We start from the raw sequence: 26769 nt of genomic DNA, 5'->3' as shown, positions 1-26769 counted from the left end.
ACTTGCATTACTGATACCTACCCAGGGAGAGCCGTTATTAACACTGTTGGTATGGGCCTACTGATTCTGCTTCCTCCATAGCATTCCAACGAGCCCACCTTTCTCCCACGACCCCAGCTCAGGCTCACATCTCTTCTGCTCGCCCACCTGAGTGACTTTTCCTAAATGCTAGGTCTGATCACATGACTCCCCCCTTTAAAATCTTCAGTGCCATGGAGCGCCTGAGTGGCTCAGTTGGGTAAGCATCCAACTTCGGCTCAGGTCATGATCTCATGGTTTGTGGGTTCAAGCCCTGCATCGGGCTCTGTGCTGTCAGCTCGGAGTCTAGAGTCTCCTACGGATTCTGTGTATCTTGGTCTCTCTGCCCTTCCCCTGCTCATGCTCTGTCTCTCTTCTCTCTCAAAAATAAATAAATAATTTTAAAAATAAAAATAAATAAATAAATAAATAAACTCTTCAGTGCCTTCCCATGACTTGCACCTTGGCCTGATACCTGGTCACCTGTAGTGACCAGGCCCTGGCTCAGTGTCTCCCCTCCCCCGTGACGCTCCAGCCATCCCCAGCCATCTCCCCAGAGAGAAAGCTCCCCCAGAACATTCTGCTGCTACCATTTTGTGGACACTGGGCTAGGAGAGTCCTTCAGAGACCCCACCCAGACCTGAGGTCAGCTCCTTCTGTTTTTTTCCTAGCACCCCCTAGGCTACCATCTTGGGGACGCTTAGAGCAGATCGCACAGTGTGTCACATGTTTGATGCCTCCATGCTGCTCACATACTGTTCCCTCTGCCTAGGATGTGCTTTCCCCCTTGTTCAGCTGGTGAACTCCTATTCATCCCTCAGGATCCAGCTCCAGCACCTTCCCCTTTGTGGGGGAGAATGAGTTCCTCCCTTCCATGGGTCACTCCTCCACCCATACTGTTAACACTCACTGCTCTGTGTTGCAAGTATTTGTTTTCAGTGCAGTCTCACCGCCAACGTAGGATTGCATACTTCTTATGGGCTGGGCTGATGTCCTGTGTCACTGTTGTCCCATCACTTGGCTTGTGCTTGGCACAGAGGAATGGCTCAACAAAATAATTTTGGAGTGAATAAAGAACTGGCTTAAAACCATAATATTTTAATTCTACAGAAAAGTCTCTTTTTTTAAAAGATTTTTTTAAGCTTATTTATTTATTTTTGAGAGAGAGCACAAGTGGGGGAAGAGCAGAGAGAGAGAAAGAGAGAGAGAGAGAGAGAGAGAGAGAGAGAGAGAATCCCAAGCAGGCTCCACACTGTCAGTGCAGAGTCCGACATGGGGCTCAAACTCATGAATCTGAGCCGAAATCAAGAGTCGGAGGCCTAACCAACTGCGCCACCCAGGGACCCCATCCCCCATTCTTTTTAAAAATGCACGGTCAGGGGCCATCTTGATTCTGGAACTATGAGCTTCCCCCCAGGACAGGGTGTCCCTAGTTCCGGAAGTACGAGTTTGTTGCCCACAGAGGCAGCCTGACCTCATTGGAGGAGTACTCGGAGCAGCTGAGGGACATGGTGACCTTCCTCCCGGACTGCAGCTCCTCCCTGGAAGCAGCCTTGGAGAAGGTGGGGCTCCCCAGAAGAGACTCCGTAGGGCATGGTCACGTGGGTGTGTACGAGGTAGGACACAATCTCCAAGGGCAGAATGACCTGAAAATGTGCATCACCTTGTATTTTCCTGTGGTGGGGAGAACATGCACTCAGGAGGTCAGAGACTAAAGTGACCTCAGCTCAGCCGCTCTCTTGCTGTGCAACCTGACAAGTGGTTAACCTCTCTGAGCTTGTCCCCTCATCTGGAAAATGGAATGTCCAGCCTCCCTCGTGCCCACCTCTGGGATTGCTGTGAGCTCCCAGGGTGGCCTTGAGTGTGCAAGTCAAGCCCTTATAAGACATTGTGGCAACCGTGTAAACCAAACCTGTCTGGAATTTGTCTGGCTCCTTTAACTTAGAGCATCTCAGTGAGCTTTTTGAAAATCCTCCTTGGCTCAAACTTCCTGGCATCGGGCAGAATGTGCCTGGCCAGGTAAATGCCCCGGGGATTTGTGGCAGGGCCTTGGCCAGCCTGTTGGCTGCCGGGTTATGTTTCTGTCAGGAGAGCTGGGTTCTGTTCTTGGCCAGCGGTGGCCCCTGGGGGTCGCCTCTCCTGGGACGTGCCCGCTGCTAGGGGTCACCTCCCTGCTGTGTCTCTGAAGTTCCATTCCAGCCACTGCTTGTCAAGGCAGGAGAACCAGATTCCCTCATTCCCCTGACCCCCCTCCAGGACATCGTGTGAATCAGCCCACGTCAACGGCTGGTCAGCCAGCATCAACGGCCGGCTGCAGGGTCCTCTATGGAGGACTTGGACTGCAGATTTTGTCTTGGGCTTCCGGACATTTATTGAAACTTGCCTGGTTTGGGCTCCTGCCAGAGAGGCCCGAGCTGCCTCCGATGAGAAACAATTTTCATGAGTGAAGCATGTGCCTGAGCAGTTTCTTAAAGGTAGGGAAGGGCGGAGACAGAAGTACAGTCACTGGCAGGGGCCCTGGGGCAGAGGTGGCCCCCAAACACACCACCCTTGGCAGCAGGTACATCATGGGCAGTCTGTCATTGAGATGAGGAAACTGAGGCCTGGAGAGAGAAAAGGACTCGCCCATATCCCAAAGCCAGACCGTACCCTAGGACTCCTGGCTCCCGTTTATGAAATGTCACTAGTAGAAGTGTGACGATTAAGGGATGCTTTGCACAGCATGTTCATCACTGCCATGGTCAGGGGATGCCATGGTTTTCTCATGACAGCTCACTTACCAAATAGCCTTCTGTTCAGTACGGTTGCCTCTGGCCCTTGGCTCCTGGGAGATACGGCCAGGCAGCCATCTTGGATTCAGGTGGGGCCCTGAGGGGCAGTCTCGGGGAGCACTGCCTGTCCCCTGTGAAAGTCCCTGACGCGTGTCCCTTCCCCAGTGCTGTGATTCAGACACCAACCGGGCAGGCACGCCAAGGTTTCATCCTGTGGCCACCAGGGACTGCCAGGGAGGAAAACTTGTCCCTTCTTCCCTTCTAGGCCCTTTGGCTGGTCTAACACTTAGATCGACAGGAGGTGGATTAACAGGAGAAAACTAAATTTAATGTCATACCTACAGGAGCCCCAAATATGTGAGGCTCGAAGAAGTGACCAAAACAGATAGCTTTTACACCTTTCAGACAAAGAAACAATGAATTTGTGAAGAATTGGTAAGACAAGTTTGAGCTTGGGGTAGTAAATTCACAAGGAGGTCACAAGGTTTGTTTACACAGCCCTCTCGGCCTTGATTTCCCATCTCTGGAGATAAAGATGCCTTCTACCCTCTTGGTACGGGGAGGGTCCCTTCACGTGGGAGGATTATTTCCTGCTTTTCAGCGGGGGGGGGGCTGGAAAGGGGTGTAGAGTGTTTTTCTTGCACTGGCGGTTTCTCAAGTAACTTTAATTCAAAACAATCCGTATGCCAAACTGGTGTATTTTGGGGTGGCATTTTCCCCCCTCAGTGCCAACAGCAAGCCCTTTGGGCAGCAGCCACGTCCCAGTGGATCATCATCCTGGCCACATCCTAAATCATTCATAAGCCCCACGGCAGCCACCAGAAACCATTCAGACCACAAACACCGCCACCAGTGAAAGTCACACAGGTCATTCTAAGGCAGGAGGAGTGAGGCAGGGCTCAGTGGGGCCCCCATCCCCAGTGTGGACTCACGAGGCAAAGCAGATCCCAATGCCTCCTGAGAGATCCCTTGTCCTTGGAACCCTCTGCCGCTGACTGTCTTAGAGGTCTTCACCTGCGGTCCACGGACCCCTAGAGGTCTGTGGAGAAAATTCAGAGGACCCATGAAATTGGATGGGGAAAAAATTACATCTTTATTTTTATAGCTTCAGACTGAAACTGAGCATTTCCTTTGATTATGAACTCAGACAAGGAACTACAGTTGTATCAGCAGACCCTGTCATTTTGTGGCTGCCCAGAGAACTCCCAGATAGTTTCATGTCTCATGGCCAGTCTGATAGCACAAAAATATCCTGTATGTTGATCACTACACCAAAATTATAATGGTAGGTCTGCCGTCTTGTTCCCCAAGCTGTTAATGAAGGATACATATCGCTGCATCACATTTTTTCATAATTTGATAACTGCATGTGCAATATAATTGGTTGGCTTTGTAAACCTGTGCGTTTCTTTTCCTGTAGTTAAAAACATTGCTTTAAGTGGGGGTCTGCAGCTGCTCCAAGCTACCAGAGCATCCACAGCACATACAAGGTTCTCTGTTTTAGACCAATAAATACCAGCAGGCTTTCTCATTTCTATGTCACATAAAAGTAGAAGCAACATGGGGCACCTGGGTGGCTCAGTTGGTTGGTTGAGCGTCTCTCCGACTCTTGATTTTGGTTCAGGTCATGATTACACAGTGTTGCGGGTTCAAGCCCCCCATCTGGCTCTGCGTGGGTAGAGAGGAGCCTGCTTGGGATTCTCTCTCTCCCTCTCTCTCTCTGCCTCTCCCCTGCTGGCACTGTCTCTGTCACTAAATAATAATATAATATAATATAATATAATATAATATAATATAATATAATATAATATAATATATTAAATCAGTCTTAAAAACAAACAAAAAGTAGAAGCTATAATTTTATAATAGCTGCTTGGATCCCCTCTTTCATTCAGCTGCTTTGAACTCCTGGTGTTCAGGCTTTCCATCTGTGTTAATTCTGTTTTTCAACTTGTTTTCCTTGATTTCTTTTCAGACGACAGCGCCTTGTGCCACCATTGCTGGCTTTTGCTGCCACCTGGTGGTCACAATGCGGCCCATCCCCAAGAACAAGCTGGAAGGGCTGGCGCGGGCCAGTTGCTCCCCAGGGAATAAGGGACATCCCATTCATGTCGGCGACCCGGGTGAGTGTCCACTCTCATTCAGTATTCTGACAGCCACCCCTGAACTTCAGCACGAGAAGACGGGAACCTGCTATGTTCCCGAACTCCCCCGGCTTGTCCTCATCTTCCCAGGGGTCCTGGGCGTCCTGGACGAGGATCAGACTCCCGCAGCAGCTTTCGGGCTGGGTTTACAGAGGTCCCTCAGGTTTAAAGGTGTTGCCCTTGGCAGAATAGTCAGCCTCACCCATCATCTCCCATGAACTTAAGGTGAACCTGAAGGGTTGGGGGAAGCAGGTGGTAGAGAGTGACAGCACAGCTATGTGTCCCGGGACTTGAGCTGAGAGCAACCTCTAATCCAGGCTGTTGGTCAGCAGTGTATTTAGCAGGGGAAGGCTTTGTTCCAAATGTTCACTTCAACTGATCCCCAGGGTATTAACTCAGTCTGAGAGTGAGTGAGCAGATCCAAGAGTGGCAGCTGTCCAGGCCTCTTTGTGGTTCTCAGAGGACCTGGTGAGAACCTGGGATTGGGTCTTGGGTGAGAGTCAAAGCTCAGTGTAACTGAATTTGCTCAGCTGTGTAAAACGAACCAATCAGACAAAACCTGCTTTCTCTAAAGATGCAATCAACAGTGGGGCCACCTTTCTCTTAGAAAGATGATCTCAGGACCCCCCAAAGCAAAGTGCATTGATGAACCATTGAATTGTCTTCTCATCGGTGGGCCTGGGTTGGCCCAACACATCCATCTTTGCTGTCCTCATGAGCCTTCTGATGCCAGACCATCAGTAGGGGTGCTGTTGGTGGTTAAGCAACAGAGTTTAGGTCTGCGTTATGTGACTCAGCTTGTACCAAGATAAATGTGGGCTCACAAATGCTGGCTTGGTTAGCAACCTGCACAAGGTGCTGGGCTAAGTGCACCCAAGGCTCCTCCAGCAATCAAACCAGGTTTGAGGTTCTGTGTTCGGAAACTGTGCAACTCAGAATGTGCCAGAAGTTAGCAAGCGCCCTGGGTTGTTAAAGTCCCAATTCCTTTTCTCCAGTACCATCGACAGCAATCCTAGGACCAGAGTTTGTCTGGGAGAAAGAAGCATAAACCACTCAATGTGTGTCAACTTGGATGGGACCTACCAGGGCAGGATCCGATGGACTTCATTTTCTTTTTCCATTTGCAGAATGGTTGGGAATCAAAGATCTTTCTAGACCTGACTATGGGGAGCCTGTGGTGTGTCAGCCGGGGGACGTCCCAGTGTTCTGACCTTCTCCAATGACCAGCCTCGAAGCTGTCAGCAGCTGCAGTGTGTCTGGGTTTATGGGGCACAATCACCATGACCCACGATGGAAACCAGTGGGGCTGTAGTTCTTGAAAGCATAGACTCACAGTGCAGTGATTTAAGAAATAGAGTCATAATGGGTGCCTGGGTGACTCAGTTGAGTGTCCGACTTCGGCTCAGGTCACAATCTCACAGTTTGTGAGTCCGAGTGCTGCATTCGAGCCCTGCTCACGCTGACAGCGCAGAGGCGGCTTTGGATCCTCTGTCCCCCCTTCCCTCTGCCCTTCCCCCCACTCATGCTCTCTCAAAAATAAATAAACATTAAAAACAAAAAAGAAACAGAGTCACAAAACAGAACACAAAGCATACAGATCTCACTGGCTTCCTTCTTCCCTTCCCAGGGCTGGGTCTCACCAGCAGCTCGTCTCTCAGCCCAAGGATGCTTTGATTAAAATATTTCTCACTGCAGAGGGCTCCCAGCCCATTGTGATAGAAAGACCAATATTTAGCTTGACTCTCTGAGACATTTTGAAGGTGGGTGGAGCTTGTGAAAACAAGAGCGAAGGCAAAAGCACAGCTAAACACACCATTCCACGTGGTGTTGGCAAGGTGCAGCGGGCCCCCCTCATCTTCAGTTCTGCCTCGGGAGGTTTGTTACCCACAGTCAACTGCAGTCAAGAAGCAGATGATCCTCCTTCCGATGAATCGTCAGAAGGTCAGTAGTGGCCTCCCACTCCATCACAATGCCTGCGGTCGCTCACCTCGCTTCATTCAGCTCTCACGCAGGCACGTTATCACCTCACATGGTCACAAGAGGAAGGGTGCGTACAGTACCGGAAGGTATTTTTAGAAAAGGAGACCACATTCACATAACTTTTATTATAGTATATTGTTATAATTGCTCTATTATTAGCCTTCTTAATCCTACTGTGCCTAATTTATAAACTAAACTTTATCATAAGGATGTACATATAGGGAAAAACATAGTCTGTAGGGTTCGGTGCTATCCGCGGTTTCCTGTCCATGGAGGGTCTTGGAACAGATCTTCATCCGGCAGGACCTCCGTATTTGAAAGTGATGTATATACAGTCAGTTGATTTTTCCCGAAGTGTAGGATGCTATTACAATGAAGCGACACACGAGGGCGCCCTAACTAGCTCACAGTAAGGTAGGGATGTGATAAAACATTAACTATTGCAGTCTATTTCATAGACACTGGAAAATTCTAGCCAAGTGAGCCACACTCACACTACAATCCATAGAATTTAATGTTACTTTAATTGATTTTGAAATCATTCATATAAGTTTAGCTATCAGAATGGCCTCATGACAGGGGAAGATTAATATGGTGATGAGATCTGTGGAATTCTATTATCTAACATTAAATGTATTAGGCACCTGCTATGTACCAGGCATGGACCCAGATCTTGGGGATAAAATGCTGCATGAGACAAGATGCAGTTCTCAGGGAGTGTGTGGTCATTTCTGAGTGTGTGTGTGCTCAAGTGTGTTCACACATCCACACACGTGCAGTAAATATTGTCTAGCACGGTGGCCTCACTCCTCTCTGCCACCAGCCACAGGGGACGCCCTGTTCTGCAGCAAACTCCAGCCCATTAGCTCTGGCTGGAAATAGCATTTCTGACTGTAAATGAGACCAAGTGACGTCATTGGCTTAGGGATGACCTTGAATATTTCTGACTTACAAAAGTCATGCTCAAACTTCAACATTTAAACTTCTCTCAGTGATAGCTACACACCTCACAGCTGGTGGGGAAAAACCCTGTGTCACCTTCTGAGCTGACTGTTCTGATGTGTACCTGGCATTAGAGTGATCAGTTTTAGATGCTGTCTAAAGTGATTCCATTCATCAAAATCCTTAGTCCTTGCCTGTCTAAAAATTAAGTTAGAATGCTTTCTGCAGTTATCAGTAGGTTTTCCTTCTGAAGTGTTGACTAACTTTGGACTTTTGTTAAATCTGAAAAAAATGTGACTGTTTTCCGTGAAATTCGAAACATTTGTGCGTTGAGACACTCGAATTCTGAGATAAGTAAACAATGGTCCCTCATCTCTGGGAGCACACAGCTGAGTAGGAGTGGAAGCACTCTAGGATAATAATGACAGTGAAGAAAGCAGAAGATGTAAATGAAGGACAGGAGGTATTAAGCACCTAAATGAGCCAGGCACAAAAGCATAGGACGAGTAAGATACTGTGCCTGATTCAGTGAGGCAAACCATCACTTATTGAAGGTTTACTCTGAACCACTTTGAGAAAACACTTTTATGTGCATTTTCCAGTTCTGACAACAACTATCTGAAGCATTATCATTATGATACAGTTGAAGAAACGTGTTTAGAGAAGATAAAGTCTCATCTCCAACTCTGTTTGGCACACTAAAGCCAGTTCTTTATAACTATACTAGAGTGCCCGGGATTCACATTGCCCAGGAGTTAGTGTGGGAGAGGTGTGTTGTTCTGTTTGTGTTTTGTTTTGAGGGAGGGAGGGTGCAAGAGAGAAGGTGTGAGTGGGAGAGTGGCAGAGGGAGAGAGAGAGAATCTTTTTTAAAAAATATTTTTAAAGTTTATGTATTTATATTGAGAGAGAGGATGCAAGCAGGGGAGGGGCAGAAAGAGAGAGACTCTTAAGTAGGCTCCACGATCAGCACGGAGTCCAAGGTGGGGCTCAATACCGCCACCCTGGGATCATAACCTGAGCTGAAATCAAGAGCCAGACACTCAACGGACTGAGCCCTTTTTTTTGGAAGGGGGAGGAAGTTTTTAAAGAACAAAGTTAGCATATACCAAATCAAAATAAAGGTCCTATGGGAAAAATGGGAGGTATGTTCAGAGAGCTATTTATTAGCAAAGTACAGAAAGATGGCTTCATGCATTGTAAGAGTTCAGTAAGTACTTTCGGATACCCGTGGGATTAAATTGACGGAAATTCCTAGAGCCCTATCTGTAGCTATGGCTGTGCCTCTCTTCTCCCTTCTTCCATACCCAACTCATCTTCACTTTCCTAAAAATTGGAGGCACTTGTTTGAGTGGGACTTGATTTAGCCATAAGACAGTTTTTTCTGACTTGGTGCAAGAAGCCGTGAAGCACTGTTGGCAGAGTTGATGCATGGTGCCATCTTGCCCGTCCGACAGTGGGCTAGATGAGAATGAACTGAGTCTAATGAAGTGAGTGCATTCAGGCCCTCTTGTTGTGTGTTTTAGAGACCCCGCTGGCTTTCACCAGTGCACTGGGTTGCACAGTCATGACCAACCTGAAGAATACAGAGGCTCCACCCAGTTGTCTTACCCCTGAGGGAATTCCTGAGGTCCATCACATTTCCCAAGATCCTTTGCCCTACAGCATCGCATCAGCTTCAGCTGTTCAGAAGATTAGAGAACTAGAGACTATAATTGTCATAGACCCAGGTAAGAAACAAAGTGTTCACACCTTAATGACTTGGAGAAATTCATCATCGAAGTAACGGTCAGTGAAAAAGGCAGCATGCAAAGTACATGCATCTATAGTACGAATTTTTTATGAAAAGAAGAATTTATTCCTCTTTATTTAACTAGCACTATCAAAGAGAAGAAGTTGCTGTTTTACCAAGAAAGTAGGCATAGGCTTGGGGCACCTGGGTGGCTCAGTCGATTAAGCGTCCAACTTTGGCTGAGGTCATGATCTCACGATTCGTGAGTTCAAGCCCCACATCGGGCTCTGTGCTGACAGCTCGGACCCTGGAGCCTGCTTCAAATTCTGTATCTCCCTCTCTCTCTGACCCTACCCTGCTCTCGCTCTCTCTCTCTCTCTCTCTCTCTGTCTCAAAACTAAATAAATATTTAAAAAAATTTAGGGGCACCTGGGTGGCTCAGTCAGTTAAGCATCTGACTTTGGCTCAGATTGATCTCATTGTTTGTGAGTTCAAGCCCCATATCGGGCTCTGTGCTGACAGCTCAGAGCCTGGAACCTGCTTCAGATTCTGTGTCTCCCTCTCTCTCTGACCCTCTCCTGCTCACACTCTGTGTCTCTCTCTCTCTCAAAAATAAATAAACATTAAAAAATTAAAAAAAAAATTTAAACAGATATTTAGAATCCAAACTCTTTTTTTTTTCCAAACTCTTTAAAAAGTTACTTGAGAGTCATTAAGATACTTGTTTGAGTCGTCTTTCCCCTCCACCCCCACCTACATATACAAGGGTCAGCTGCCTAAATTCCCTCTTTGCCTCTACTGAGCATTCCCACAGTGTGATTTATTTTATTTTATTTTATTTTATTTTATTTTGTTTTATTTTATTTTATTTTAGAGAGAGACAGAGCATGAACGGGGGAGGGTCAGAGAGAGGGAGACACAGAATCCGAAACAGGCTCCAGGCTCCGAGCTGTCAGCACAGAGCCTGACGCGGGGCTTGAACTCACAGACCGCGAGATCGTGACCTGAGCCAAAGTCAGCCGCTCAACCGACTGAGCCACCCAGGCGCCCCAATTTTATTTTATTTTTTAACGTTTATTTATTTTTGAGACAGAGAGAGACACAGCATGAACCGGTGAGGGTCAGAGAGAGGGAGACACAGAATCTGAAACAGGCTCCAGGCTCTGAGCTGTCAGCACAGAGCCCAACTCGGGGCTCGAACTCATGGACCGTGAGATCATGACCTGAGCCGAAGTTGGCCGCTTAACCGACTGAGCCACCCAGGCGCCCCCACAGTGTGGTTTTTTTAAAAATGTTTATACTGTGTATGAATCCCCCAAAAATGCACCAAAATTCTAATGTTGATGATCTCTGGGTAGTTCGACTATGAATTTTTGGGTTTTTTTATTTTTTTTTTAATTTTTTTTTCAACGTTTATTTATTTTTGGGACAGAGAGAGACAGAGCATGAACGGGGGAGGGGCGGAGAGAGAGGGAGACACAGAAACGGAAACAGGCTCCAGGCTCCGAGCCATCAGCCCAGAGCCCGACGCGGGGCTCGAACTCACGGACCGCGAGATCGTGACCTGGCTGAAGTCGGACGCTTAACCGACTGCGCCACCCAGGCGCCCCGAATTTTTGGGGTTTTTATTTATGTTTTTTTCCCCAAAATTGTCAACACTAAAGATAAGAGGGACTTTGGAAGGTGAGCTTATTAACTGGGCACATTGCCAGCAGGACTCAGTTGGGACCGGGTAGGTAAGAAAAGAGGGAGTATGGTTCCTAGCTAGTCAACTGGCACCATTTAAACAAGTCACCCCTGGGTTTCAGTGTCCCTAATCCCATCTTTTTGTGCCATTGCCCTGAGGTTGGGTGCAGAATAGGCTGTGCTGGGCAACAGAGGTGGGGGCGGGGGGCTGGGTTGCCACTCGCAGATTCTGGTAGGGCAGGACCCTGCAAGAGACAGCCTCACAAGAGTTTGGAAGCAACATGTATATTGTATATTGAGTCTCAGAGAAAGGACATTCCTTCTATGGCTTGCGGTCTGCTGGCTTTCTAGACATGAGATCCACTAGGGGTCTTCTGGTTGCAGGTAGGAGGAGGTTGGCTGTAAGCCAGTCGAGGGGCTTTTCTCTTTCCCCTGCAGCACCATTTGTTAAGAGCCAATGTCTAATTTTTAAACATACGGCCAGCAGAGGGCGCTGATGTGCATAGAAATTCCATCAATTTGCTAGCTAGTGCTCCCCAGAGAATTAAGGTGCAGCCTTCCCAGCTGCTCTCCCCGTATGTTAAAAAAGCTTTGACACATTTCAGGGCGCCTGGGTGGCTCAGTTGATTAAGCCATTAAGCGTGATCTCATGGTTTGTGGGTTTGAGCGCTACATCCAGCTCTGTGCTGACAGTGTGAATCCTGCTTGGGATTCTCTCTCCTCCTCTCTGCCCCACCTCTGTGTTCTCTCTTTTTCTCTCAAAATAAATAAATTTTTTTAAAAATTTAAAAGCTTTGACACATTTCGTCTTATTGAATTCTTCCAGTGACCCTATGAGACAGCTATTATTAACTTTAACAGATGAGGAAACTGAGGCATATAAGGTTAAGAAACTTGCCCAAGTCCACCTAGCTAGCAGATGGTCGGGGCAGATATTGAATCCACGCTAACAGACTCCAAAGCCCACGATCAACAAATGTTGGATAAATTGGAATCTGAGTTTAAGTCGTATATCATGGTCCCACTGGGCCAGTTAAAACAGTGCTCTGGTCTCTCGTGGCTCACACCCCATTTCTTCTGCACCTTCTCATGGGCTGTAATTCTAGACTTGGGAGCTCTTTGCACTTTGAATGTCTGGCAAAGGCATATAGTGGTCTCCCTGCTGGCCCATCTGATCCCTGTTTCCTAAGCAGATACCTGGATTGATGGTGGTGGGGCCCCTGTGGAGAGCAGAGGGGTAAGGTCAGCCTGCAGACATCAACCCTCCTGGCCAAAGTCCCAGCACCTAGACAGAGCTGATGACAGTAACATCAGTACAGAGAGCAGCAGCTGGGCAGAGTCATAGAGCAGCCAGCCAGGGTGCCTTTTTATGTTAAATAATACTGTGGCCAAGAATCAAATAGCTCCAGGACCAGCAACCAGCCTTAAAAATGTCTGATCTCAGGGTGCCTGGGTGGCTCAGTCAGTTGAGTGTCTGACTATTGATTTCGGCTCAGGTCATGGTCCCAGGGCTGTAGGATTGAGTCCAATGTTGGACTTCTCGCGAAGCATGGAGCCTACTTAAGATTCTCTCACTCTCTCCCTCTGCCCCTCTCCCCAGCTCATGCTCTCTCTTTCTCTCTAAAATTAAAAAAAAAAAAAAAAGTCTTCTCTCTCCCCTGGGTTTGGGATCAAAGGTCTACATTAGCAAAATTTCCTTCAAAACCACAGGGCATAGCTTTTTGATTTTTTGTATGTCTGTTAGGTTGTTCGTTCATTCATTCATTCATTCATTCATTGGTTCTGCAAAGAGTATGGTTTCTTTTACATATAAACCCACAGTAAATTTGAGATCTATACCTATCACAGGTGCACCTTTAAGGACATATGCATATACAGAGTTGAATGCTTATGGCTATATATATATATAGAGAGAGAGAGAGAGAGAGCACCTCCTACATAGTTGATCTCCTGGGTGGATTTTTTTTTTTAATTTCTGCAATACTTTCTCCCTCACAAACATTCTTATCCAGGCTATATCTCTTCCACTCAGCACAAGGGTCATAAGGGAAGATGAATTATTAACTCTGCCATTAGCTCAGATAAAAAAGTAAGTAGGAAGCAAATTTACTGTAGACCCAGCACACCCTAACTTACTAAGAATGACCTAGGAGGCCATCCACAAAGCCCCCCTTCGGTGCTTAGTCAGACTGTGTCAAGGTTTGAAGCATGAGGGTTGGGGGAAAGGCAGATTCATGACTGTCCGGATGTGCCAATATGGTCTATTAAGGAACATCTTTAATCCCCAAGAACAATAGATGCTTTTGATTCCTACTATGTTACATAAGCAGATACAAGATTAATGGTGGTATACTGAGCATTACTCACTATTAGAGCCACTCAGTCATTTTTGAGACGACGTTGGCTTGCATTTGAGGTGCCTGGAGAATATGAAAGAACACAGCGTTCATAGTGACGATGCTTCTCTCATAATAAAATCATCGCAAATGATGAAATCATACACTGCTCCAAATTTGACAAAGTTCTCTCTCTCTCCTCCTCTCACTTTTGTTATCACATACTATGAAATAGGTTACATTCCGATTTCTTTCTTTGAAAATGTTCTTCTTTCCTTCCACCAACAGCAGTTCATACTCGTTGGAGAAGCATCAGAAAATAATGAACGTAAACAGGCAGTAAAGATGACCAGAATCGGGGCACCTGGGTGGCTCAGTCGGTTTGTGAGATCGAGCCCCCCGACTCAGGCTCCGTGCTGACAGTGCAGAGCCTGCTTGGGGTTCTCTCTCTCCCTCTCTCTCTCTGCCCCTTCTCTGCTCTCTCTCTCTCTCTCAAAAGAAATAAATAAACATTAAAAAAATTACCAAAATCTCATCCCAATTAACCATTATCAGCCGTTCAATATTTGCCCTTAAAGTCTTTTACTTCAGTCTTAAACCTGTAAGACTGAAGAAATATATAGAAAGAATATATATATATAGAAAGAATATATATATAGAAAGAATATATATAGAAAGAATATATATATTCTTTCTATATATGTAAACAAATTGTAAATATATTTTTCCTTTTATTTTGCAAACACCCTTCCATGTCATTAGCTTTCTACAACATCCTTTCTAATGTTTGCCTAGAATTCCATTTGAGGAATGTGCCACCATTTATATTATTATCCTGTCACTTGGCACCACAAACAAGGCTGTGATGAACGCCTTCTGACTATGTGTGTGGACCCCCCCACAATCACTTTATGAGGGTAAATTCCTACCCGTGAATTGCTGGTGCCACTAGAATGTGCCAATCTAAGGTCAGAGTGCCCTCCAGACAAATGTTCAGTTGGCGCTCCTACCGGAGGTATGTGAAGGGCCCTTTCCCTGCACCTGGACCCCCCCATGCTCCACTAGGAAACTGAGGTCCAGAGCAATCCAGGGATGAGGCCAAGGTCACACAGCTACCATGTTCCGACACCTGGGCTTGAGTATAAGTTTCTGGATTCTAAGTCTGGAACTGTCCCCCCACAACAGAAAGCCCAACCCTGTGTCCCTTCATGTTCTCCAGGCAGCTCAAGGCCGAGCTGACCTCTCTGGCTGCGTCCCTCAGCCCACCTCTCGTTTCAGCCACAGCTTGTGGGGGAAGTTCTGAGCCACACCCTGCCTTCATGGGGTGCAGATATGATCTGGGGTGCCCTGAATACGGACAGGGTCATGATGAAATGTGACAGGCCCTGGGAGGCTGTGCTGCCCAGTTGGGACCAGGTTGACAGTCACCAGTAGGCATCACAGCAGATGCCGTTGGCGCCCCACCTGTCTCCCCTGCCCCTAGGGGTTCACCTGCTGCTGCAGTGGGGGGTTCCCAATGGGACAGCTCACCCACTTAGTCTCACAACTCTCTCTCCTCCACCTGAGCATGTCCTTGTACCTCCAGACCCAGCACAGCAGGCACAGCCCCAGGTGATGGGGAGTTTATGTCCTGATGGGTAACCTGCACCCAGCAGGGGACAGGGGCAGGTGCCTCAATGCCCAGTCTCCCTGTCCTCTAGCAGGACAGTCCTGAGGTGTGTACCCCACAGTTTCCTAGAGCATCTCCAGCGGGATCAGGCCCCAGCTGCCTTTGGGGTTGATTTGCTCACTCACGCATTCTTTAGCGGCTTTTCTCCCTTTTTTCACACTTCTTCCATCTTCGGACTTCATGTTCCTGGGCTCACCTCCCACTGAAATCCCTGCCCCCAAGTCCATGTCTCAGGGCCTTCTTCTGGTGACTCCCCGACGAGGGCAGCCCCATTGCCTCTCCTCCTTTGACGTTCTTGTACGAGTTAGGATTTGCTAAGAGCACGATAATAAATTGACCCCAAGATGCTTTCCTCAAATACAGTACAAGTGTGTGGCTCTCACGCAACTGTCCAGGGCAGGCCTTCCCAGGTGAGTGTTCATGTTCAGCAGGAAGGGGGACCTGCCCCCACCAGAAGCTCTGCCATCACACCCCGTGACCCCCAGCAGGCGCTGGTTGTCGCACCCCAGCACCCGAGAAGAGGGGTAGGCAAGGAGGTGTGTGGCAGGCCCAGAGGGGGTGCACATGACTTCCATTCACATTCCCTTTGACCCTCTCCGAATGCTGCAGAGAGAACCCAGTCCTGTGCCCTCCCCCTCCCCCACCCCCACTAACTGGAATTGCTGCTGGGCAGAGGTTGACCGGCTACCCTTTGTGAGAGGGGACAGAGGAGAAGGCATTCCAGGGAACGACCAGTCGTCTCTGCCACACCCCTCAAATCCATGTGAGAAACAAAAGGAAATCAAAAACCAAACCACTGTTTGCCCAAGTTTCGACTCGAAACACAATGACGTTGTTTTATGATTTTTTTTTTCCAAATAATTTTAGGCCACTGGAGGATCGGGCACCTGCTCTGTAAAGGTGAGCTGCTGAGGGCCTCCCTGTCACTGTCCCACGCCCACTCGGTGCTCGTCACCGCCGGCTTCCCCACTCACTTCAACCATGAGCCCCCAGAAGAGACAGACGGCCCATCAGGAGCCATTGCTCTGGCCGCCTGCCTACAGGCCTTGGAGAAGGAGGTCTCCGTGATCGTTGACCTGAGAGCTTCGGGTTTGTTCAAGAAACCTGTTGAAGATGCCGTTGAGCAAGGTGAGCAGCGAGATGAGGGCAGTCCATTTCCCCAAGGGGACCTCCGCGGGCAGAGGGTGGGGGTCAGCGTGCGTGGAACTCCTGCCCAGCACCCAGCACAGGGCTGTGCACTGGGCAGGGGCGTTTGTCGTAAAGCTCAGAACAACTCTCTGGTATAAGCAGCATTATATCTGCGTTTTATGGATGAAGAGGCTGAGCCTCTGAGAAGTCCAGGTGATTTCCCCGGATGGGAATGGTGAGCTGGGGTTTGAACCCCGGTCCTTCAGGCTCCAGGTCCCAAGGTCCCACTGTGCACCTGCTCCCCTCCCTACAAGAGCCCTGGTGACCTGCAGAGGACTCAGCAACCCTGGCCAGCCCTGGACCCCCGCCCCCCAGTCAGAGGCGGGATAGTCAAGAACAGAGTGGCCGAAGGGCTCAGGTGGCAGAGTCCCTCCCGGGGCCGCATGGGTGGGGATGCCCCATGCTGCACAGGTTCCCAGAGCACCCAGGTGGCACGAGAGCTGCAAACAGCGCTGGGGTGAGGCTGTGCTGCTGACGTCTGTGCACCACGATCGGCCTGGGGGGCACTGTGAGCAAGTCTCTTCACCTGTCCTCCCTTCCGCAGGTGGTGTTTGGGCATCAGCTGGGAGCCTGGTGCTCTACCCTGCTTCCCATTGCCTACCTCTCTGTGTTCTTTAGAGACACATTTTTTCCCTTTAGCCTCTAAAAAGGGCTTCAATGAAGCTCTTCGTGAAGATGAAAAAATTCTGGAGAGGGATGGTGGGGTGCTCGTCAAACAACGTTGCGAATGTGTTCCATGCCGGGCAAATGCACACGTAGAAATGGCTAAGAGAGTAAACTTCACATTATGTATTTTACCAAAATCACAACGTTTTAAAAGTTTTTAAAAGAGTGCAGGTTGGAGCCTCGGGGTGAGAAATCCATTAGCCACACAAATGGAGAAGTCAAGTAGACAGATCTACGAGTCAAGGTCAGGAGAGCAGTCTGGGCTGGAAAGATAAATCGGAGAGCAGTTGGCATATTGATGGTCTTTTAAGTCCAGACACAGGGTGAGATCACCGAGGGAATACGAGACGGAGAAAAGGGCCCAGGATTGCCCCCCCTGGGACGCTCCCCAGGGAGAGGCTGAGGAGAAGAGGGGGAGCCAGCAGGGAGATGGAGAAGGGAGTAGCTGCCCTGAGGACACAGGAAAACTTACCGACTGTGTTGTCAACACGGAGAAGGGACGGGCCGCGGTGGCAGCCACCGCCAACAGGCTGGCAGTCTTTTTTCCATCTGACAGCCGGGTCCGGTATTTTTAGCCGCGCGCGTTCCCAGAAGCAGGTCTGCTCTCTGCTCACCTGCTCGCTGGCTCCAACTCCGGCGGCACAAGAGCTCAGAACTGGGGCTGGCTCAGCCGGGCGGGTTAGCAGGTGGAATCTACTGTGTTAGGTTGTGCAGAAATTTCATTACATGTGGACGAGGAAAGCAAAAGAGATTTGGCCCTTTTGATGAAAACTATTTCGGTTCTTTTTATAACCAAAGGCTGCACATGTTTAAAGAAGAAAGAGCTTAGTCATTTCTTCCCTGTCTTGAGCGTAAATGGACCAAACTGATAAATTGGTTCTTCGTAGCTCAGGTGCAGGTTCTCATCTTGCCCTGACATTCCTTTGCAGGGGCTCTTTCTGTGTGCCCCCCTCTTGGAGGTATGTTATGTGCCCTGCCCTGTTTGGCCCCTGGTACCCCTTCTTACGGGAATCCTGTATCCTTGATCCAACGTCAAGAAAGTAAGAAACCACCAGCCTTAACTTAGCAACTACTATGCACCGGCCTCCCCCAGCTCAGTGCTTGGCACATATCCTATCACTGCATCCACAGCACTCCTGGGGGCAGGGAGCATGATTAACCCCATTTGCAGAGGAGGAAACCACAACTAAGGGAATTTCTGTGACTTGTCCAAGATCACACAGCTAGGAATGTAGCTTCCCACCCAGGGGTGTTTTAGTCAGTCTTCGTGCCGGGCCACCAGGCTGCTCCTCACAGCACAGAAAGGGGCTGGATCTTTCAGCCTGCTGTGACCACCCCCCGCACCCCCCTCCCTGCCCGTTCCCTGGCCTGCCCCATGTAGAATGTGCTCAGTGAGTTTCCCTTAGTGGACTGACTGCCCTCCTCTTGTCTTTCCCCCTTAGACATGGGGTGGGGCTGGAGAGAGGTTGGAGGGAGGCCCTTTAGGGTCTCTGACAGTGATTCTGGCCCCTCCACCCACTGTGGCAGTTCCCAAAGGGCTTGGGGCAACAACACGGTGAAGCTGGGCCATCCCGAATCCACATTTGTTATATAAGCACATGGTCGTAACATAGACCTTACCTGGGCTGGATTTATGTGAGGGGTGTGAGGGGCTGATGACGGAGATTATGACACCCCCTCTGGTCCACAGAGCAGTCTGGGGGGTCCTGCAGAACCCGTGGGACCATGAGCGCTGGGTCCGATCCCTGTCGCAGGCCCTCTGTTAGGCGTCTCAAGCTCTGCGGGGAGACCTCATCCTGGGCCAGTGAAGGCGCATGGATTCCACCCCAAACTGCTGTGAGGTCTTAAAGAAAATCAAGTCAATTTTATTTTTATGTATTTATTTTTTTAAGAAAGATTGAACTAGTTTCAATCTATCCCAAGAAGGAGACTATTTTTTTTTTTAATGTTTACTTATTTTTTGAGATTCAGAGAGAGACAGAGCTCGAGCCGGGGAGAGGCAGAGAAAGAAAGAGACACAGAATCTGATGCAGGCTCTAGGCTCTGAGCTGTCAGCACAGAGCCTGAAGCGGGGCTAGAACTCACAAAACCATGAGATCACGACCAGAGCAGAAACCAAGGGTCAGATGCTTAACCGACTGAGCCACCAGCTGCCCCAAGTCAGTTTTATTTTAATTTGGAATTTGTGTGTGCTTCCCATGTATTCTACAATAATATGTATTATTATTGTAATTAGAAAACGTGCCTTTTTTGAGAGTCAAACTCACTTTTGGAAATCACTTTACTATCAGTAGCTAACTCCAGGCCCAGACTCTGGAACCTCTCTTCTGTTGTTCTCGAACTTCCCCAAGGGTGTGCAGGGTGGGGAGGGTGGGGACCAGATGAGAACTTAGGGTGGAAACTGAGGTCGTGACACTGACCTCCATGTTCAGCTTTGCCTAAGTTATTTAGCATCTCTGAGCCTCAGTTTCCCTCTTCTGTAAAATGGGATTCATAATGGTTCTTATCACATAGAATTGTTGTGCCAGTTAAATGAGAGCATGCATGTCACATACTTAGTGGAGAGCTGCCTCCCTGTCACCTGGGCACCTAAATATGTCCTCAGCGCTCACAAGGACAGTGAGCCAGAATAGGCCTCCGATCACATGGTGTTATGGACATCTACATGCAGCCTGTTTGCTAGCCCACAATATTGGTGCCACTAGCCCAGTTCCACTCAGGGTCACACACTCCACAAGCCCTGGGGTTTACTCACGACTAAAAGGAAGCAAGTATTTTTGCATCCAGGTCTTGGCTTTCCTAACAAAGTATTCTACAGGTAGGTGCTGCTCACCCATGATGATGATCCTCTCCAAAGAAGCTTTTGAAAAGCCAACGTGAATTTCCAAAATGCAGCACTAGGGCTGATGCGTCCACCCTCTGCCTTTACTTTCAAGGGGTCCTGAAGACACAGATCCCCATATTAACTCTCCAAGGTGAATCAGTGGGAGCTGCTCAGGCATTTCTCTGCAAAGATGGGGACCCCAAGTCACCCAGGTATGTATGTCACCTCCCAGTGTGAGTGGTGGTGGTGGAAAAGCCCACACGCTATTAACTTTGACAACTCCAGAGAGGACAGAACCTCGGAGTTCTGATGGGCCAGGCTGGAGGGTCTCAAGCTGTACTGGGGGCTTCGCAGAGGGTCTCTGGGAGTGGCAGGTCCCTGAGAGATGGCATGTCTTCTCCGTAGAGGGAGACAATAGGACAATTATAAAAAACAAAACCTTAACAGTTTCTCAAACTGGGTCATGACCCATCAGAGGGCAGTGAATCATTTCAGTGGGGGTAACCAGCACCTTCGGAAGGTGAAACAGAAATAGAAATACCATTGTATGTTTTAAGTCATCATGTTAAGTACTGTCATGAAACTTTATGCAAGTGTGTGTGCCTTTTTAATGTTTATTTTTGAGAGACAGAGACAGAGTGTGAGTGGGGGAGTGGCAGAGAGAGAGGGAGACACAGAATCCGAAGCAGGTTCCAGGCTCTGAACTGTCAGCATAGAGCATGACACGGGTCTTGAACTCACAAACTGTGAGATCATGACCTGAGCCAAAGTCAGACGCTTAACTGACTGAGCCACCCAGGTGCCCCCAAGTATGTGTATTTTTTTTTACTGTGTGTTATGATCAAACATTTTGAAAAATATTTTTATTGTAGTTAGGGATGAATTTCAGATCTTATAATTTTTAATACCGTGTTCTGCAAATGTTTTTGACAAAAGTAATACATACTACATTTTGCATTGCAAAACAGTACACACGTATGCACACACAACTAGAACAGAAGATTAAAAAAAACAGTATTTTCTGACATTTTCTATTCCAGTCTGTTCTATTCTGTTCTTCGGTGTTCTATTTTACTTTTCTGGAAATGCTGACGTGGCCTAATTTATTTCACAACCCACTAATGAGTGTCCCATTAGAACTTAAAAACACTGACTTAATAGGCCTGGAGGGCATAGCTTTACTGCGCGTCACAGCAGAATTTGGTGATCATAATGACAACCCTGAGTCACCAATGAAAAGTTCAATCATGGAGCTGATATGCTATTTAAAGCTGCAGGAACATGTATGATTCATATTAGAGATGTTTCTATTCTGCAAACAGTTGGCATATAAACAAAGCTCCGAAACTCCGGGGAGAAGCTGGAACATTCTCTTGTGTGGGATCCCCGATGGCAGTTAACACAGGTGCTGCTCTGCTGAGTGGAGAGAGGTGGAGAGAGGGTTCTGCTCTCTTTGGAGAAGATGCATTAACTCTTTCCAGGGAGCAGGCTTCCCAGGAGTGGATTACTTCCCACTGTAGCTAAATGGACCCTGCAGGCCTAGGAAAAAAAAAAAAAAATCAATCCACCTTCATGAGGTGTATAACTGAATTCTCCTGGGGGGAAGATCCAGAAATGGTGTTCTCCCTGCAGAACAGAGAATGTATTAATCTCATTTGGAGGTCTTGTTGTAAACAGCTTTTTCAACGACATTGATACAGATCTAGAGGAAATTCAGGGTCAAAGCTCTTTCCTCTAGGGGCGCCTGGGTGGCTCAGTCAGTTAAGCGTCCGACCCTTGGTTTCAACTCAAGTCATGATGTCACGGTTCGTGGGTTTGAGCCCTGCATCAGGCTCCACACTGACAGCGCAGAGACCTCTTGGGATTCTCTGTCTCCCTCTCTCTCTCTCTGCCCTTTCCTGCTCACTCTCTCTGCCTCTCTCTCAAAATAAATAAATAAACTTAAAAAAAAAAAAAAAGCTCCTTCCTTTTGTTAATTCTGCTTCTCAGTGGTTGCCTTTTTCTGCCGGGGACATGTAGCCTCAGGATTACATTCCAAAACCTACCCGGTGACCTATTCATCCAGGCATATATGATGTCACCACATTATGCACAACCAGAGGGCACAGACCAGGCATAAAGATTTTGTTTTTTAAAAACATGTACAGGGGCACCTGGGTGGCTCAGTCGGTTAAGCGTCCGACTTCAGCTCAGGTCATGATTTCACAGACTGTGAGTTCAAGCCCCACATCGGGCTCTGTGCTGACACCTCAGAGCCTGGAGCCTACTTCGGATTCTGTGTCTCCCTCTCTCTGCCCTTTCCCTGCTCTCTCTCTGTCTCTGTCTCTCAAAAATAAATAAACATAAAAAAATTGTTTTAATAAAATAGAATAAATAAAAACATGTACAGAAAAAGCATTCAGAGCTTAGTGTTTTTTTTTTTACTGTAGCAAAATATACATAACATAAATGTTGCCACTTTAACCATTTTAAGTGTGCAGTTCAGTGGCATTAAGGTGTATTCGCCTTGTCATGTGTCCATCTCCAGGACCTTTTCATCTCCCAAACGGCAATGCTGTCCCCATTAAACAGTGACTTTCCATCCCCCACCCCGACCCCAACCCCTGACCCCAACCCTTCTACTTCCTGTCTCTATGAATCAACTGCTCTAGTACCTCATAAAGGTGAGATCCTACAGTATTCGTTCTTCTGTGATTGGCTGATTTCGGTCGGCAAATTATCCACAAGTTTCATCCATGTTGTAGCACGTGTCAGAATTTCCGTCCTTTTTGAGGACACACCACTTTTGGTTCTTTTTGCTCGTCTGTCGGTGGGCACTGGGCTGCTTCTACCATTCGCTTGGTGGGAACACCACTGTCGTGAGCAAGGATGTGCAATATCTCTTGGAGACCCCGCTGTCCATTCTTTTGTGGAATTTCTGGTTCGCATGGTGATTCTATTTTACGTGTTTTGAGCAACCACCACACAGTTTCCCACAGCAAAGATTTTTAAAATTTTTTAACGTCTACTTATTTTTGAGAGAGGGAGAGAGACAGAGCATGAGTGGCGGAGGGGCGGAAAGAGAGGAAGACACAGAATCCGAAGCAGGCTCCAGACTCTGAGCTGTCAGCACAGAGCCCGATGTGGGCTCGAACTCACAGACCGCGAGATCATGACCCGAGCTGAAGCCAATGCTTAACCACCTAGCTACCTGTAGCAAAGATTTTAAAGAACTCCATCATGGGAGGATTTGCAGAAACAAAGAAGTGTGATTTTCATGTTTTTAAATTGGATAATCAAGACAGTATTTTCCCGAGGTGGGTGGGGGATAGGCTATATGGCGGTGGGCATTAAGGAGGACGCTTGTGATGAGCACTGGGCATTGTAGATCAGTGATGAGTCACTGCATTCTACTCCTGAAACCAATATTGCACTGTCTGTTAACTAACTAGAATTTAAATAAAAACTTAAAAATAGTGGAGAAAAAAAGATAATATTCCTCCTAATAGTGATAACATCCACAACTACTACCACTTACCGTGCACTGAGTGGGTGCAGGGCCCTCTGCTAAGCATCTCTTGTGCATTTTCTCCACTATATTGTTGAAGCCTCTTTCAAACCCGGGGAAGTAGATATTGCAGGCACAGTGTCCAAAAATGAGGCCGAGGGAGGCTGCTTTCAGCCCTGTATGAGACAGGTCCCCTTGTCAGGTCATCCGAGGTAGCAAATGTGGGTCAGAGAGGTTAAGCACTTGGCCAAGGCCAGGAGCGGGAGGGTCTGGACTCAGAGCCTACACCATCTGATTCCATAGCCCACAAGCTTACCGCTGCTCCCTGTGCCTCTTATCTAATCTCCGTCTTGTATTAGATTCATTTGTCTTCCATTTCAACTCTTTTTTAAGTCTGTTTGTGTTCGTAAACCGAACAAGAACCTAGAAGAAGCCAGAAGTGGGCCAGGAGCAGCCAACGCTCCAACCCCTGGGTGCTGGTGCCCACTGGCTAGTGGAGATGGGGCAGGGCATCAGCAGTGTCAAACACGTGACCCTGACCGTTGGCCTTCTCAATCTCACAGCCTCTGACTCTAATGAACCGCTAGAGATTCTGATGAGATTTTTAGTGACCTGATCGAGGGGCACCTGGGTGTCTCAGTCAGTTAAGCATCTGACTCTTGGTTTCGGCTCAGGTCATAATCTCACGGTTCCTGAGTTCCGGGCCCGAGTCTGGCTCTATGCTGACAGTGCAGAGCCTGCTTGGGATTTTCTCTCTCTGCCCCTCCCTCCTCTCAAAATAAACAAATAAACTTTAAAAAAAATGATCTGATCAACTAGCCCCCAGCACAGGCCGTGGCACACATAAATGTTGAGTCAAATTCTGCAGGAATGAAGGAATCAAAGAGAGCACAAGGGTCCTTCACACAAACACATTACCCAACAAGTCAGCCACACCCTCCATAAAGCCCCTATGCCCTTGCTTCCTGGCAGATTCGACCATCTGGTGGCAATTGAGCGCACAGGAAGGGCCGCCAATGGTAATTGCTATAATGCGAGGAAGATGAGCATCAGGCACTGGGTTGACCCCACTGATGATCTTTTGCTGGCAGCACAGAAGATTCCTGGAATCTCAGCTACTGGTAAGTCGGGAGCACAGAGAATTCAACAAGAGCGTGTCTGCACTAAATGCCTTTTTAGTTGACTATTGAACAGGTGACATGAAGGAGTTCTATGGGGTCCATAGTTTTTCTACTCCAGAGCTGTTCTTTGTTTATTGTGATCTGTGTAGACAATAACAACATTATCACTTAGAAATCCAACATTCCCACAGCAAGAAAGGAAAATGACGCTTTAGCATATTCTATTCCCCCAACTCTAAAATATTAAAACTAATAGTAAAATAGGGGCACCTGGCTGGCTCAGTCAGTTAAGCATCCGACTCTGGGTTTCGGCTCAGGCCATGATCTATGGTTTTGGGGGTTAGAGCCCTGTGTCAGGCTGTGTGTGGCAGTGTGGAGCCTGCTTGGGATTCTCTGTCTCCTTCTCTCTCTGTCCCCTCCCCGACTCACACTGTCTCTTTCTTTCTCAAAATGAATAAACTTGGGGCGCCTGGGTGGCGCAGTCGGTTAAGCGTCCGACTTCAGCCAGGTCACGATCTCGCGGTCCGTGAGTTCGAGCCCCGCATCAGGCTCTGGGCTGATGGCTCGGAGCCTGGAGCCTGTTTCCGATTCTGTGTCTCCCTCTCTCTCTGCCGCTCCCCCGTTCATGCTCTGTCCCTCTCTGTCCCAAAAATAAATAAACGTTGAAAAAAAAATGAATAAACTTAAAAAAAAACTAATAGTAAAATAATAATAATAATAATAAAATCAAGGCATAACATATTTTTTTGGTCATGCAGGACCAATGAACCATGTATATACTGTGCTTAATCTTATAAGAGCTTTAGTTTTGAAATATATCTTGAATATATGATTAGTGCAATATTCCGATTGCTAATAATATAATGTGATCATTTGTGTTTGTACAGAACTTCATCACTTTCAAAGAGGTTTCACATCCATATATTGTTGAAGCCTCTTTAAAACCCTGGGAAGTAGGTAAGGTAGAGTGTACAAAAATGAGGCCTACGGAGGTTCCTCATGGTCGCTGAGCCCATTAGTGTTGCTGGTAGAATTAGGAGTCCAGACTCCCAGGACCCCTCCAAACATGCTTTTCATGGAATCACGTTGCTTTAACTGAATTTCTGAAAGGCTTGCTGTAACTCCCAGAGCAGTGTTCTTCCCCTGGGAGTAGGTGTAGACCCTGGGGTAATTAAGGCAAGTTTCTCTGTTCTGTGTTTATTTGTTCTCTTCATTCAAACACTTCAGAGTGTTTCCCAGACTCATTAGTCTCCTTTGGCTTTTGAGGTTGGATGAGACAATGAAAGTCTTCCTGGCTGGGTAGAAAATTTCTGCAAATCGCCTGGTCTTTCCCAGAAGAGGCCGTGGGTGTGGTGCCCACAGCACAGTTGGCTTGGGCTTCCTGTCTCTCGAGGCTGGCCAGGCGAAGGACCTAAGGGCTGGAGGAAAGCGTGCCCAGGGCGGGGAGGGAAGGGGTCTCCAAGTCCAAAGGGGCCATCAGGGTCTGAAGGAGCTGCTCTTCCCCTGATGAATGGACCCCTAATCTTTGCTCATCCCCCCAAGATCCCAGAGGACACAGGTAGAGCTCGCTGTTTGTGCCTTCCAATTGCCCCTTTTTTGTGGGCCCTTGGACCCCTCTCTTACCCAAAGGATTCCAGGCTTCTCCTGTGATTTCCCCCAGCACCCCCTTCTCAGCAGGACCACCCCTGGTCTTTTCTCCCCTCTGCTCCATCAAGACCCTGTTTTCCTCAGTTTCCACTGGCAGCTACCTTGTCATGGACGTACTACTGACCACCCAGGACCTAGGTGCCACCCCTCTTGGAAATTCTGGGAATGCCATCAAGTGAGGAAAACAAGGACTCACCTGAGGAGCAAACAAGATAAAATTCATAAAATGCAAAAGAGCAGAGACAGAAATAGACAAAATACCAATGCTGGGGTTGTTATTATTTCCCTTCATTCAGTAGCCTGTCGTGGACCCAGAAAATTTTTCAGAGAGAAATCCTCAGGGTGTGGACCTAAGGCATCTGGCCATTCACAACAGTCTGATTCTTTGGGCTGCGTCCAGGTCTCTGGCGCTCGAGGTGGCGTAGCTCTGGTCCCTGTCCACCATCTCACAGTGAATGCTAGCCTCTGGTGGAATGCTTCCACGCATTCCAGGCCTTTCTAGAAAAAGACACAAAAAGAGCCATGCAACCTTTCTGCAGGCTTGCATGGCCTGGCCCTCTG

The 26769-nt window shown here is 47.9% G+C and overlaps 1 protein-coding gene and 1 long non-coding RNA gene across 2 annotated transcripts in view; one reads left to right on the top strand and one right to left on the bottom strand.

The window, feature by feature from the left end:
* Positions 1 to 26769, top strand: part of DGLUCY (D-glutamate cyclase) — a 74370-nt gene that overhangs the window by 37956 nt on the left and 9645 nt on the right. Inside the window, 7 exon segments of the mRNA XM_025919379.2 lie at positions 1436 to 1634; positions 4765 to 4912; positions 6061 to 6183; positions 9379 to 9582; positions 16143 to 16403; positions 20066 to 20165; positions 24413 to 24565. Of these exon segments, the coding sequence (XP_025775164.1) occupies positions 1436 to 1634; positions 4765 to 4912; positions 6061 to 6183; positions 9379 to 9582; positions 16143 to 16403; positions 20066 to 20165; positions 24413 to 24565 (1188 nt within the window).
* On the bottom strand, positions 1200 to 6239 carry LOC147579757 (uncharacterized). Its single transcript, XR_015252074.1, has 3 exons — positions 6017 to 6239; positions 3722 to 3828; positions 1200 to 1664 (listed from the first exon to the last, which is right to left on the bottom strand). It is a non-coding gene; the product is annotated as an uncharacterized LOC147579757 (long non-coding RNA).

Source organism: Puma concolor, chromosome B3 (genome assembly GCF_028749965.1).
Source record: "Puma concolor isolate L17-30 chromosome B3, mPumCon1.1.hap2, whole genome shotgun sequence".
NCBI lineage: Eukaryota > Metazoa > Chordata > Mammalia > Carnivora > Felidae > Puma > Puma concolor.
The sequence above is the reverse complement of the archived record's forward strand: the minus strand, read 5'-3'. Positions and strand labels throughout refer to the sequence as shown.